Source organism: Tenebrio molitor, chromosome 6, assembly GCF_963966145.1.
Source record: "Tenebrio molitor chromosome 6, icTenMoli1.1, whole genome shotgun sequence".
Lineage (NCBI taxonomy): Eukaryota > Metazoa > Arthropoda > Insecta > Coleoptera > Tenebrionidae > Tenebrio > Tenebrio molitor.
Window position 1 is genome coordinate 13,680,360 of NC_091051.1, and position 15,345 is coordinate 13,695,704.

Here is a 15,345-nt window from a genome sequence, read left to right on the forward strand (position 1 = left end):
ACTTCGTACGTATTCTTTAGTCCAATTTTGTTATTCTCAACATTGAGAAAGTGAAACATGTTGGATAAATTTTTGACAAAAAAAGCTTAAGTTGCAGACTCAACTAATTTTCAACAAAATAACACAAATTCAGGGCCACTTATGTTCAATTTTTAATCGGTTAAGGCTGTGTTGTGACCACGTGTTTGATACTATTAATAAAATGATAACGGGTATTCCCCACAATAGTAACGACCTGTGCACACGGTTTTGATCCATTTATACAAAAAATTATAGACTAGAATACGTATTCTGTATTATGGACATACATAAATGAATAATGTGCAATTTTCATTTTATTCGGCAAGAAAACTGTGTAAATAATAGATAGTTTTGCCATAATGCTTCATTGGTGATATTGTCAGTGCGCCGCGATTTTTTCTAAACTACATAGTTAATTGGCCTTAACGCCTAACATCATATCTTGTAAGTACATCTCCGGTGGAAATATTCGATTATGTAGATTTTTAAACTAAAATTGTATAACTTGAAAACGCGTCACAGATAAAGTGCGATAAACGTTGGTATCAGAGCGCTCACTATTCGGAAAAGCCCAAAGCGCAATTGGGTGATTATAGCGTTTTCGCATCCGATGTGTTAACAACACTGCCGGTTTCGTTTCCTGAAATTTATTTGTTGTTTTTTAAACATGTGTACGGAACTAGATTGGAATGTAAGTAAATGTTAACTTTTATAAACTTGACTAAAATGTAAACGTGCTGATAAATTAAATTTATTTGACTGGTGCAAATTATATCTATTAATTAATTACGACTAATTTTCAAAAGAACCTTTTGTATTTTGTTAAATAGAAATATTCTTTTAGTAAATTGTGTTTCTGTGTTTGTTTGTTCGGTGTGAAATAATTATTGCAGAATTCATTATTTAACTGGGTGAATCCCAGAAGTATGTGTATTTTTGTTCTAGTTAAAACAACAAGAATGAAGCTGTTTGTGCTATTCTTTTGACTTTTGAAAACATACCTTTCATTTTTTTAATAATTATTATTATTTATGTTAACTAGGCCGTAATTAAATGAATACCTTCGAGTATGTTATAGAACGAAATAACTGTAGGTAAACTCTCTTTTTGTTAAAATTTCCATGTTAAAACTAACTTGCGTAATTAATCTTTAATAATCCTTCAACCTTTTCAAAAGAGATGAAAATAACATAACAGTTTTGTTGGTGTCGAAAACAATAAAATTTGCAGATTTTCTTTAATCGAAAATTTTCATATTGATGTAATTTTATTATTTTAATGAATTGTTTATTGACGTAAATTTAATTAAGAACAATTATTCGTAATTTTCCAGTAAATTTATTTCACATGAAGTGGTAGCCAAAATAATTTCGAAAGATTTTGAAAATTGATCATGGATTGGTTTAGCTAATCGTTAACAATAATATAATTGTTAACATATTATAAACGAAATATTTTATATCTATGTATGTGTTCCTTTGGCGCTAGTAACTAAAACACTGGCGAACATATTTTGAATCGGTTTTCACTAATGGTTGAAGTGTTCTTTCAATTCGGTAGTACTAAAAATCATTGCACCTTCTTGGAAGGAGGTTGAGGAAGGACGAAGGAGTAACAGAAAAAGTTACGCAAATCGGAGAATTTCTGTAGCAAGCCGTCGGAACGGTTCCTTTGCTGTGGCGTGTTCACAAAGCATGCTCAAGGTAGAGTTCGTTAATCTAACCTAGGGTTGGCTATGGATCATTCTTTGTTTTCCGTTGCACCTTAGACACTGAGAAGTTTGACATTTCAATAAATGTTTTTTCTCTTAATTTGGCGTTTTATTTGACATTTTTCGTTCGTTCTTGCGTGTGTCTAAAGTAACAGAAAAAATAAAAACTCGTTCAAAGCCAACTGCAAGTGAAAATTTTAATAGTCAATACTAATGTTTGCATATGTGAGGGTTACGGCAATTGCATTTACATGCTTTAATTTGGTAGAAGACGTTTGACATAAAAGTACTTCTGGTTTCATATTTATTCATGATCTCATTTTTTGAGGTTTCCGATATTTTTCTGTTTCGACAGCGCCGTAATCTTAATTAAATTTTCCCCCAGATACTGCTTACATCACAATTTATATGGTTTCATTACTATTTTATTTGTTTCTCCTGTAGCCAAACATTGAAATGATATCTTGGTCTCGAACTACTCGTACGTGAAAACTGCTTTTCTCTTGCATGGACATTTCGAAAAACCGAGAAGGTGCTTTACAAAAAACTTTTACCTGAGAGTCGTAGAAAACAGAGTATTTCTAATGTTTGTGATTAATTAATAACGGTGATTGCCCTGGCTAAGATAAATTCCTATCTGTTCTAAATATCTATATCTGGGGTCATTACTATCCGTCCATTTCCTAGCGTGATTTTTACAAAATTGAGTTGTGTAAGTAGTGTTTTGGGGACAAATCTGTCCAAGTGTCAAGAACATCAAATGAGATCGTTTGAACATGAAGTCGGAAAAAATTGGTTGAATGTTGGTGCGGACAAAGATTAAAGTTGTCAACCATATAAAGCAGAAAGTGCTAGAAGGTAGAAAATCTGTCAACCTAACTTTTTATCTAACGAGTGGTAATGAACTCAACCTTATTTATGGAAATACACAATTTTTTTTTATCTTGACAGGGAAAACCACCAGCGCGGTGCCAGATCAACATTAGTGTTAAATGAAAAGATGCTTATAAATCGCTAGAGTATTTATTAGTTATTAGGTTATTACACTAAGTAATCAAGTCTTTGAAAAAAGGTTTTCTTATAAAGAAAAAACGTACCAGCCCACCCCTATTTAGATACATGTTCGAGAGAGTTAATTTATGTTTAGAGCAAAATGGAGAGCACTTCGAGCATTTCCTTTGGTTAATTTTCAGATCATTGTTCTGTATTTCAAGTTTAATTTCTTTTTACTCTCTTAACATATCATTTTGTCGCTGTTATGTTACCGTGAGATCATTTAAATTTATAACTGAAGTGGGCTATGACTTAGAAATTAGATTGGCAAAACTGTTGACAACTTGACTTGAATTGTCAAAGTGCAGCTTCAAAATTCAATACAAAATATGAAACGGCGAGTTGTACGGCCAAAAAATTTTAACCGTCGATATCTGTCACTTCAAAAAAAAAATGTACCTAATCCATACTTTATTGTCATTATGATTACCGTCTTGATTATGACTGGTATTTTTTGGGTGGTAATTTCAAAACTCGAAATTATTTTGTTATTTTCTACTACACAGAACGTTTTCCTAAGGTTATCTATGTACGACTGCTCGAATTTTGTTCATTCATGTCAGATTTTTAGAATATCTGAACTTTAAACAGTTTAAATTGATTGCCAGAATAACAATATGCATGTCAAAATGACAAGAATCGAAAGTGGGGTTACGGTTCCTAAAGGTTTATTTACACTTTACGGGAATGTCAGGATAGTGACGGCTAAAATTTTTTGGCCGCCATAGTATCCAAGCTGGGGGAGAACACTTTGAATATTTTCTATGATTGTCAATAAGACTATTATTTTCTACTGGTTCATTTCGTTTAAATGAAAACGATTGAACATGAGAACCTGAAACGTCGACAGTGTTGCCAATCTAATTTGAAAGTCATAGCCTACTTTAATTATAAATTGAAATGATCTCACGGTAGTTATGTCAGATATCTGTCAAATAAAGCAACAAGACATATCCGGGCGCTGTGTTGCAAATAGACGAATAAAAAAATGTTCTAAATTATATGGCCAACTTAAACAGTCCTTCTTGATCATCCCATCTCGTATAATAATGATTATTTCATTCATCATCGTTTTCGACCAATCGTAAGGCTTTATTTTTTGGATAATAGTGATAATTCGATAATTCGTTAAGTAGGTTTCTCAGAAGTTTTCAATCCTACTGCTAAAGTAATAAAATAAATACTGTTGTCAATTATGATACTATTTAAGTCATGAAATAATCAACCGAATTACACTTTAGCTCTTAAAATGATCTGTTTTAACACTCAAGCTCTCAAAAGGTAACCACTCGTGTCACTTTGACATAATTTCCCTCCACCCGTAACTTTAGATGCCACAATTAAACAGATCAATCGGAGGAGATACACAAATACACTATACAGTGTGATTTTGAAAGTTGTGCAGATATTTTAACCTGAGGTAGTACGTGTTAAAAGAAGACAAAATAACCCAACTTAATGGTTTACCAGAGAACCAAAGGAATCAATTTGTTTGAGAACCAACTTAAAAAGTCAAATTTTTTATGTCATTCGAGGTTATGTTTAAATTTTATCGTGAAATTAAGTTATTTGAGTTTCATGGATTTTTGATAAAATTTGTAGTGACGATAAAATAGTCCCTGCAACTTATTCAGAAAACAATAAAGTAAAAAGACTGTAATTGTGAGTAAAAGCATGGAATGAAACATCAACGGTAAATCCTGTGGTTTTAGTCTCTGAATTTTTTGAATGTGATGTGGATGTAAGTCTTGCAGCTTTAGGGTACCTACGCCAAACTACAAACTGAGAAACTTCCAGTGGATTCCCAAGACGCCGAGTACCTGGCTGGTTTTTGGTTTCGTAAAGAATTACTTCTTCTGCAATTAAAATGCGATCTTCTAGTTGGCGGCCAAGATCGCGCTTATTCATTTCGAAAAGCTCGAAATCGCGAAGATGCTGCACAACGTTTACAAAGTTTCGTGCATTGGGAAGTATCATTTGACGAAACTTTTCAAAATAGATTTGCCGTGCTACGTCTGAATGTATACGGTTTTCACCATTGTTCAAAATCATATCGGTTTTTACCAAGTTGGTAAATTTTGAATTAAATGACAACAAAAATAGCTTAGTATGACTTTTTTTTGACCTATTTTTTCATAAAATTCAGTGGCTCCCAACATTTGTATAAGGTATTGTTGGCTCAATCGTTACCTTTGGTGGGGTTGTATCATAGATTAAAATATCTGCTCAAGTTTCAAAATTACCCTGTGTGTGTGGCTCTAACAGATTTAACATGAGCAGTTTTAAAATAAAGTACCAAGAAGATTAGATCGAAGAACTATTATCATCAGAATTTCTTGTACAATAATTTACTAAAACAAGCAATGATTTAACTGTTTTTATTTTATTTTGGTCAATAATCGTCTTTATAAGCCCCCAAATGAGGGCATAAATTGGCACAGATCTGTCAAAAATCTGCCAAGCAACGGTTGGTTTAATTATTCAAACAATGGTATCAAACATTATTGTATTAAAGAAAATCATACATTATATACGCAGTAACCCTAACAACATCAAAATGGCTAACTAAATTTGCATGGACACAACTTTTAGTTGATTTCCTTTACGCAATACTAAATATTTGTTTGAATCTTTTAGAAATTATAAAATAGAATAAAATGTTCTATGTACCACGGGCATAATTGTCGATTATGGCCCTCGGGAATTTAAAAGCCCTCGTTCCTCGGGTTTTAAACATTCCCTCGTGCCATAATATCCTGATTATGCCCTTAATACATAAATAACTATTACGCAGATAACTTAAGTGAAAGTAGTATGGTATTTGTAACCTGGTTATCAATCAAATTTTTCGGGTAAAATAAAACGATTAAGTTTCAATAGTAAATTCAATTAGATTACATTAGTTGCGATTGGGCAATCATTTCCTTCTTATATTTTTATTCACTTAATCTGATAGCTGTGTACTAAGATAACTTTAAACTTTATTTATTTCATTAAATAATATAATGTGTTTACTTGATTGGATGGAGTGGATATTCATGGGGGATACATGTATAGATAAAGATCAATTTATAGGTGTTATCGTCATCATTTACAGATTTTCAAAAGCGTGCTTTGCGGTTATTTTCATTTACAAAGATTAAAAATAAATGTTCATTAAACGCTAAATTATTACGGTCCTTATCAAGAGAAAACAATTTTTTTATTTGGTTTTTCAACTAAATTAGTATTGGGTGTGCATTTAAATTTGCAGTCAAAGTTGGCGTTGAAGAGTTGATTGTGAACACACCACTCGTCAGTCTGCAGAGTAAAAATACAAGCAAGGCACAGTCAGGTTAGGTTTAAACAGCTGGTCCGTGACAATCGACTCTTCAACGCCTACTTTGCGGGAATTTTAATAAAACGCACGATATCTCTTGCTTGTTCAAAACGTTAGTAGAACAACGAATAGTAATAAGAACAATCTGGGAATTTAGCTAAACTACGTTTTTATTTTCCGTATATCTTGACCAATCAATTATTTTATTTGAAATTAAGAAAATACAGTGAGCGGCAAAAGTATGGAATAAATTTCTTAAAAATTAAACAAAATTTTATTCAAAAAAATCTTTGAACATTTCAATTTTAGTTTATAAAAATACATGTTTTAGTACCAAAGAATTTTCTTTGGTATTAAAACATCAGTCATTTGTTTTCGAGTTATGACGTCATCGATAGTTTTTTTAAATGGAAACGCCCTATTTTTTTTTCTTGATTCTGATAGCCCTTTTAATTGTCTAAATCACAGTATAAAAAATTTGTTATCTTACATAAGGAAATTTTTGAGAAAAAAATAATAAAGTTGGAAAAAATAAATTTTATAACGAACAAAAACAAGTCGAAAAATCAAGTAGGTAAATCAAACAGGGAAATGTTACTGTCAATTTCATTCGTATGTGTTATTTGTTTTACAAAACGTTTTCGAAAATGACTCATTTAACAGAAACACAACGTATAGAAATTTTAATTTTGATTGGGTGCGGGGATAAAACTAGATAAAACTAAAACAGGGGGAATTTTTTCATAAACTTGCCTATTGTCAACAAGCTGGGGGATGGCAATTCGAACATTTAATTCCATAATTTTAAGTACTTACTAACACAGTTTTATTTATTACTCATTCATCTCAATTAACGCACACAATGTACAGCGTTTCGTTTTCAATAAATGTCATTAATTTGATTTAGTTTGGCAGATTTGAGATTTGTCATAAACGATTCAGGTACAGTCGTTGACCAAAATAAAATAGGTCAAAGTAAATTTCGATTGTGTAATTCGATATTTTTGCGAAATTCATCTCTTAGGAAACAAAAGTGTCAAAAATAAAAAAACAATTCTGATAAGTGTCATCATTCGACAATATTTCAAAAACTCAGAATCATTCAATTGAACATAGTGACAGTGACGAGATGACAAGTGAAAAAACACAACCTAACTTTTTGTAAATCAATTGTCAAGTCAAATCAAGTTGTAATCTGAGACACATACGTCTCAGTTACACTACACAAAACTTTGAATTGTTAAACTGTCTAAGGTAACACTTTGTCCTATTTTATTTTGGTCAACGACTGTACCTATGTTGCTTAGATACTGTCATCCTTACAAACACCAACAATTAATTCCTGAGTAGGTACGGTCAGTGGACAAATAAAACTGGGACACTTAAAATTTAATCAATGTAAATCAGACCATTGAATTGTCAATATATTTGTCAGTGTCTATATAATATGTCATACCAAAGTTAACCTATTTGTGATAAAGCCGTAATTAAACCATGCAAATTTGTAAATTTTGACTTACTTATGTGATTGTCATTTTTGTCCCAGTTTTTATTGTCCATCGACTGTACGTATTTTTGTGGTCAGCAGCGTCGAATGGATGTGGATAGGGGTTAATTTATCCCCATTATTTTGGACCTAATGAAAAGGGGTTTTTTGGACTTGTTAGATCCTTCTAATGACCCAGAATTTTTTGGCAGGTTATATCGGGACCACCTGTATTGTACAAGACCGATAGTGAAAAGGCTACACATAATTTTTGTATTATGTACTTTTGTTAACTTTGATTAGCACATGAAACAAACTATACCGGGTGGGGCATCGTATACGCGCACGCAAGAAATCGCGACTTCTAATTAAATAAAATTGTCGAAATTTTTCAGACTTACCTGGCTATTGGTAAGGTACATTTCATAATTTTTTGATAATTTTTCACTTACAAACAAAGCCAAAAAAAATTAAAATGTAAATTTCAACCAAAAAGTCAAATTCTGATTTTTATACTAACCTACCCAGATTCACTTCCTACAATTATTTACGAAATCTACGGAAAAAAATACCAATTAGATTTTGAATTAAACGCAGTTTTATATTTCAACTTTCAAAATCTTTTTTATTTATGACCTGCTACTTGTGCTGTCGTAAATTTAGGTGACAATGGAAACTGTCAATTTTATGGCAAAAAGGTTTAAAACGGTCGGCTATACCTTTGTTGGGAAATTATACCATTGTGCCGTAAATCACCCGTCTGGTTTACGTTTAAATAAAAAAGCGAATTATTTAGCTAACCAAGTCAAAATTTGTAATTGTGCCACCAGGGTTTGATGCGCTAGAAGATACAGATTCATTTAGTGTAAAAACTTTATAGGTAAAGTAACAGTTCATTTCAGAAAACTAATAAATCTGTTACGGCCTTATTTATTAACAAAAAAAAAAATAAAAAATTCTCAAATATACCTTATCAATAATTAGTCAGGTATATAAAATTTCGCAAATTTTATTTTATTAGAAGTCGCGATTTCTGGCGTGCGCGTATACGATGCCCCACCCGGTATTTCATTGAAAAATATGTTTACTTTTCTATCTGATGTATTTGTTTCATGTTTATCAAACTTTAACCATTAGAACTGATACGTATCTTATCAGATTTAATTAAGTACACCTGCAATATTTTGGACTTGTCTGAATGTTATCGCCAATTAATATTTCAAAGTTACAGACAGGATGCATTCATATATATTTTTTATTACACACGACAAAAACAAACAAAACACAAATATTTTTATTTTTACCGAAAAATGAGATCATTTGACAACTTTCAACTTTTTTCACTGAATTATAATGTTCTACCCTCATATCGCCATGGAAATGTTAAACATGCTTGACAATATAAATTTAGTGACGTTTGTGACAATACACTTAAAAAGATTTTACTTTCAGTTCTTGGATCTTGATATTGTAGATCCTTGGGAATATAGTGAGTCAGATATGGGTAAGTGAACTGTTAATTTTTTTGAAAGAAATTGACGAAGGTCTCATAGATGGCATCATCGACGACTTCCAGTATTCACATTCTAAGCCTATGGATCAGTGGGAAAACGAAGAAGTGTTAGAGTTCATCGTGAATGAAGTTTCGATGAAATTCGGCAATATCAGTACCGATAGCCTGGCAAGGTTTCAATGCATATCCGGATACATCTTCCGGACTTTGACCGAAGATAATTGCAAAATATTGTCAAATTCTAACTACATAGGCGAAATGATTTTCAATGCAAAGGAAAAATACATCCGATACCACCCGTCTGAATGTAAGATTGGTCAACGGACACTCTATACCGGACCTGTCGCAATATTTCCATTATGGATTGTTGACATTTTTGTTACAATTATCTATGATTACTATGGTAACAATTATTGTAATTATTGTGGCAGGTCATACTTTATTTTATTACTTCCGCATTTATTTTCGGGCTATGATAAAACTGATACACGTTAATTCCCCGAAAGAAATAATCTTTTGATGATAGTAATAATTTTCAGGTATTATCGAAGACAACAACAACAATTTTTTTCGTGAAACTAACAACGAGAATTCCTCCGCTTTTAATAATTTCAACAAAAGCACCAACCCCTCTGAAACCGACCAAAGTTATTCCAGGCCCAACAAGAAACCGGGACGGCCCAGATGTAGACCTATTTCAGACAAAATTGGTGAGTGCAATGACGAATTACTGTTTATTTGCGTGACATTTTATTTGATTTACTGTGGCTATTGTGGTTTACTTTTATAATCAAAGTTTAAACAGTTAGTCATCTCCGTTTTTCATTTGATGTTACAATTTAATTTGCAAACACGATGAAAAATATTTTGTCATTGAAGAGGAACCTTACTAAATTGAAAATTTGCTCAACGATTCGGTCTTCTGATTTATAAATAAAAATTTGAAAGTTGTGCAGATATTTCAACCAATGGTAGAACTCCATAATAGGTAACGATTGAGCCAATAATGCCTTATACAAATATTGATATTTTTTGAGAAAAAGGGGCTAAAAGGTTTTCAAAAAAAGTTTTATGAAAAAAATGGGTCAAATAAAATCATACTAGACTTTTTGGTTGTCATTTAATTCAAAATTAAGTCACTTTGACAAGAACCTCCATCTTAACCTCAATTTAGATCACAAATGGCTTTCACCAACCTGGAGAAGACCGATATGGTTTTGATCTATGGTGAAGCCCGTGGACATTCAGAGCTAGCATGGTAAATCTACGGTGAAAAGTTTGCTCAAAGGATAGGTACTTCCCAATGCACGAACCTTTGTAAACGTTGTGCAGCATCTTCGCGTTTCGGGCGTTTCGAACTGAATAAGCGCGATCTTGGCCGCCAACGAGAAGATCGCATTTTAGTTGCAGAGGAAGAAATTCTTCACGGAATTGAAAACCAGCCACGAACAAGTACTCGGCATCTTGCAAATCACCTGTTTTTCAGTTTGCATTGCAAACGATGGCATGCATTTTGAGCAACTTCTTGATGTTTAATTTTACTCCTTTAATCACAATTAGTCTTTTTGCTTTGTTGTTTAAGCCTTTGTTGTTTTCGGAATAAGTTGCAGACATTATGTTATCAAAGATTCATGATGAAACCCAAAAAAAATAACGATAAAAATCAAACAAAATAAATAAATTTGAATTTTTGATTGCAGTATAGCATAACGTAAGACTCTGTAACAAATTTGACTATTCGTGATGTTTGTACAATTTGTCACATTTATCAGTTGATGAAATATGTAATAATAATTTCGTAAAGTGATGACAATGATTACAGTACAGCCAACTCGAAGCAAATACAAAGACTTTCTGCAAATACCTACTTGTGCATTTCCCAGACAGTATCTATAAAAAATATTTAAGTTCAAGGATTAGATAAAGTTTGACTGGTAATTTTTGTTTGCTGATTGTCTGTATTCTCCAGACACCTACGCCATGGCCAGCTGCAAAATAATTTATGACATCCGTTTCAGGAAAGCGATCTGAGAAATTGTGGGAGTTTTTGCTGCACTTACTCCGCGACAACAAAACCTGCCCCCAACTCATCAAATGGGAAAATTTCGAAGAAGGAACATTCAAGTTCGTCCAAAGTGATAAAGTTGCGCGTCTGTGGGGTAACAGAAAGAAAAATGAAAATATGACGTACGAAAAGTTCAGCAGAGCCATGAGGTGAGATGAAATCAAATGATTTAGTGACTGAAATAATTCGTCGTTAATTGAGCGAAAAATAAATTGTTGATAACTATCCAGGTACTACTACAAAAGTCAAGTGCTACTGCCCGTGCCTGGAAAACGTCTCGTTTATAAGTTTGGACCTCAAGCTAAAGGCTGGAAAGATACGAGACCCATCAGTTAATAATCTTCAAGTTGTCAAAAGTTTATTTAATAAAGTAATAGTTAAGTATTATAAATAATTTTTATAAGGTTTATAAATAAAAGACCCAAAAGAATGTTAAATGTGTAATTTATTTCACGTGATATGTACATAAAAATCATTAAACCACTTACAAATTATAACTGGTAGATAGAAATATTTTCAAAAATAACTTTGGATATAATCTCGAAAGTTGAATATCGTAGTGAGTATTTGTTGTGTGAGAAATGGTTATTCGGTGAAGTATCACATCGAATTTAGAAGAGGGAGCAAATGAAGATTTGCCATTTTAAAATTCTACCGAGACACATACGTACCACTTACGCCTATTTAGAGATCTGAATTTGTTACAATCGTTCACGACTATTGACATACAAATATTGTCATTTACTTTTAACAACCGAAATGTTTAATAGTTCCAACACGTCGGGTGTGAGTGTGTGAAATTCCAGCAGCTAACAACTTAGATTAAGATTTAATTGATTACGCAAGCGTTGCTTTGAAACCTATGTCTATTTCCGGAGCCGAATCCGGAACAGCACTGATGCTGGTGATGATGGTGTGACTTGTTCAGGTGACTATTCGACAGATTATTCATCAGGCCCTTCTTGCCCTGCAAGTCCCCGTCACTTTTCGACATCGGAATTTCCTTGTGATTCCCGCACTTCTCACTCTTCTTCCCGTCAAGTTTTTTCGCGTAGTCGTACATGGATTTGCCGATTTCTAACCGGCTAACCTGGTTATTGTCTTTGTCCTTCTTATCTGACGCGTTTTCCTTTAATGGGGTCTTCTGGGTTTTCTCTATGTGGTTGGACAGCAGTATGGCGGGGGGAGAGGTCAGCGGTGATCCTTGCGCGACTAAACTTACTTCCCGGAGGAAAGTCTTTTTATTGTGCGAACTGGGAACCGTCGTACTCCTCTGCAGTTGACAGGATGCGTTATCGTTATCTTCTTTGATAGGAGAATTGTCGAGGATCATGGAGCCGAATATGTCAGCGGGGTCACACATTCCGTACACCGCTCCAGCCGAATTCGACCGCAATTCTGCACAAAATGAAAAGAGCGCTGTAATACATGCATTTATCGCACTGAGGAAAGCAGACAACAACCTAGTCTATTTTATTTTTATTTTTTTTTTTTTGTTAGCAAAGCTGTGATTCTTATTATTGCTTTTTTGAACGTAACAAAACCATTTTCGATTCTAGAGTTAGTAATGTTATTTTCGACACACTGGACACTCACTGGTGGTTTTTTCGACGCAACAATTTTGAAGACCTGCGAAAAAACTACCGTCAGTTTATGTTCGACAACTACAAAAAAATTATAGACTTGTACAAACAAAGTGTCTACAACGTGTAACAGAAATAAGTACATACATTAATTTTAACTGGTAATAGAACTCGTCAAAAGGAACAACTTTTCTATCTACCATTTTGCCGAAAAACGATGTTTAATTCCAAAAAAAAATTAGAAAGATTTTCCACTAAAATAACCCTACGCCACTAAATACTGCAATGGCTAATTGAGATCAGGGCTAATATGAAAAAAACATCCATTTTCATCCAGAAAACGTGTTTTAACGCCGAAATCGAAATTCAAATAAATGTACCCGTATAGCAAAAAATCCACTTCGTAAGAATCTGGTTGTTTCACGTTTTTAGGTAGCTTAGTTTTAGAGATATGAACGGTTTTAGGAAAATCTTTCCTATTTTTTTAAGCCACTACGCAACGTTTTTCGCCAAAATGGCAGAGAGAAAAGTTGTTCCTTTTGATGAGTTCTATTACCAGTTAAAATTAATGCACCTATTTCAGAAACACCCTGTATAAAAGAAGGTAGGTAACATCAAGAATGCTGTGGAATTCGAATACATATTGGAGTATTTGATTTTTGCCGCTCGGTACTCTCGGTAGAGATTATGTAAGGCCTTTAATGACAGGTTTAATAGACTGTTGTAAGATGAAAAGTAATTAGAATATAGAAAAACTGAAGAAAAACACAAGCAAAACAACTAAGACGTCGAACTTATAACTGACGCTAAGATTTAATAATTTGACATTTGACCGTTGACATCTGATTTCAGGGCTTCAACGGTTCGACATATTGGGTGATTCAAAATGATTGTGGATAAATATGGCAACTAATATCTATTCACTTTGATTGTGACCACAACGAAAAACATAGTAGGCGCTGTTTAGCTGTGTGTTGCATACGTTTTACACTAAATATTTGTGTGGTGTGAACATGATGTGAAAATGTCAGAATTGTCAAAACTTGACCATGGTAGTAAAGCAATGATTTTAATGTATTTATCAGTATTAATAACGGAAATTAATATTTGAAGTAGGAGAAACTAAAAACGTCTGTCTGATTCTGTGATCACGTCTGTTGAAAAGTGGGGTTATATCCAGGTACAGATTATTTAACGTAAAAACTTCGAAATGGTCATTTGGTAGTAAGACAAACGCGAAAAATGCCTGGGGATTACCTACTAAAGGTATTCAGAACTTTCAATTAGCATTGATTAATACAAATATTTTCAGATAAAAACTAATCAGACAGAAAGTTAAAAAAAAAAGATTTACAGGGGATGAAAAGGCAGAAGGTATCAAACTACGACACTTACTAGCCAAAATGTACAACAAAAAAGCACAAATAGAGTTAACTTTATTGGTGATGTTCGTCTTTGTGAGTTGTTTTCCCGTTGGCTTCAATAAATTCTCGAAACAAGTCAATATTAACCGTTTGGTCCCAACTTTGAGAAGACGACGTGGCATTTTCTTTTTGAATTCTAAAATTTTGTACCAAAACTCAATTTTATAGATATGCGCACAGTGTACGTCGAAAAACGTTTGCGCAAGTCGTTCTCCGTTCTGTCTTAGTGTCTTCCGTGTCTTCTGTGAGCGTGACGTTTCTGTCAAAATGGCGCCTCCGAGAGTTGCCAACTGCGACTGGATTTAGTGTTATCTAAAATTCCCTATCAATAACCTAGCAACTGAAAAGTTACTAGGGAGTGGTCACAATCAAAATGAATAGATTATATGTAAGAAAATTTATGTGGCAACTGTGTGGGTGGGGTAGAGGGTAGTTTGATTTGATTTTTTTAATACCATTGCACATTGATTTGGACAATTTTCAAAATTGTGCGACTATGAACTGTCAAAGAAATGTCAACTCTATCCTACCCACACAGTTGCCACATACATTTTCGTACATAGTTGCCATACTTATCCACAATCATTTTGAATCACCCAATAGTTCGTCGCAATAAAATTATAGAGCTGCATGATTCCCATGGGCGTAGCAAAGGGGGGGGCCAGGTGGGCCCGGCCCACCCCAGAATCCTTCTGGCCCACCCCAGAATAAAAGTAAAACACATTAAAAACAATATACATCTGCAATATCTATCTATCGTCTGTCTGTGGTTTAAAATCTGGCCCACCCCAGCAAAAAATCATTGCTACGCCCTTGATGATTCCACTGGACTCTTGACATACTTACGTTCTTTTATAGACACTTTGTATTTGTATTTTGTCTTCTCATTTTTGCTTCACTCCATCCTACGCCGTTTCAAATTGATATAATCTTTTAATAGTAAGACACGTGAAAGTGTAAGTGCGTAAGGTTTTTCATTCATTAAAAAACTTAATGTTTCACTCAACCGTAATGACTTGATTTCTGATAACGTTTAAAGCCTATAATCTATAATTTTATTGAAGTAATTCAATGGGCACACTTCATACTTTATAGACTTGAATTGTTCATTTCAAGGTCGGATAAAATATGTACTGTTCGGTTCATTTAATACGTGATTGGTTTTTTGCT

The 15,345-nt window shown here is 33.4% G+C and overlaps 2 protein-coding genes across 3 annotated transcripts in view; one reads left to right on the forward strand and one right to left on the reverse strand.

Moving 5' to 3' along the window:
- The first annotated feature begins 544 nt into the window (after positions 1 to 544).
- Positions 545 to 11,605, forward strand: LOC138132761 (ETS-related transcription factor Elf-5-like). Its single transcript, XM_069050379.1, has 7 exons — positions 545 to 712; positions 1,582 to 1,724; positions 9,043 to 9,094; positions 9,144 to 9,410; positions 9,643 to 9,813; positions 11,122 to 11,317; positions 11,399 to 11,605. Exons 2-7 carry the CDS (start codon positions 1,716 to 1,718, stop codon positions 11,502 to 11,504), a joined length of 801 nt encoding a protein of 266 aa, XP_068906480.1. The 5' UTR covers positions 545 to 712; positions 1,582 to 1,715; the 3' UTR covers positions 11,505 to 11,605.
- The window catches only part of Gyc88E (Guanylyl cyclase at 88E), a 31,635-nt gene continuing 27,885 nt past the window's right edge, over positions 11,596 to 15,345 (reverse strand). The window contains exons 13-14 of one of the 2 annotated variants that reach the window (XM_069050377.1): positions 12,765 to 12,797; positions 11,596 to 12,566 (exon numbers count right to left, since the gene is read on the reverse strand). In XM_069050377.1, coding sequence (XP_068906478.1) covers positions 11,998 to 12,566; positions 12,765 to 12,797 — 602 coding nt within the window. In that variant the 3' untranslated portion in view covers positions 11,596 to 11,997. The remainder of the gene's footprint in view (positions 12,567 to 12,764; positions 12,798 to 15,345) is intronic. The other variant, XM_069050378.1, reaches the window with a different exon arrangement.

What these genes read in the sequence shown, in the direction of transcription:
- LOC138132761 (XM_069050379.1), top strand. An exon ending in CCGATACCACCCGTCTGAAT is followed by an intron (nt 9,411 to 9,642) that starts GTAAGATTGGTC and finishes AATAATTTTCAG; the next exon opens with GTATTATCGAAGACAACAAC. An exon ending in ACCTATTTCAGACAAAATTG is followed by an intron (nt 9,814 to 11,121) that starts GTGAGTGCAATG and finishes CATCCGTTTCAG; the next exon opens with GAAAGCGATCTGAGAAATTG.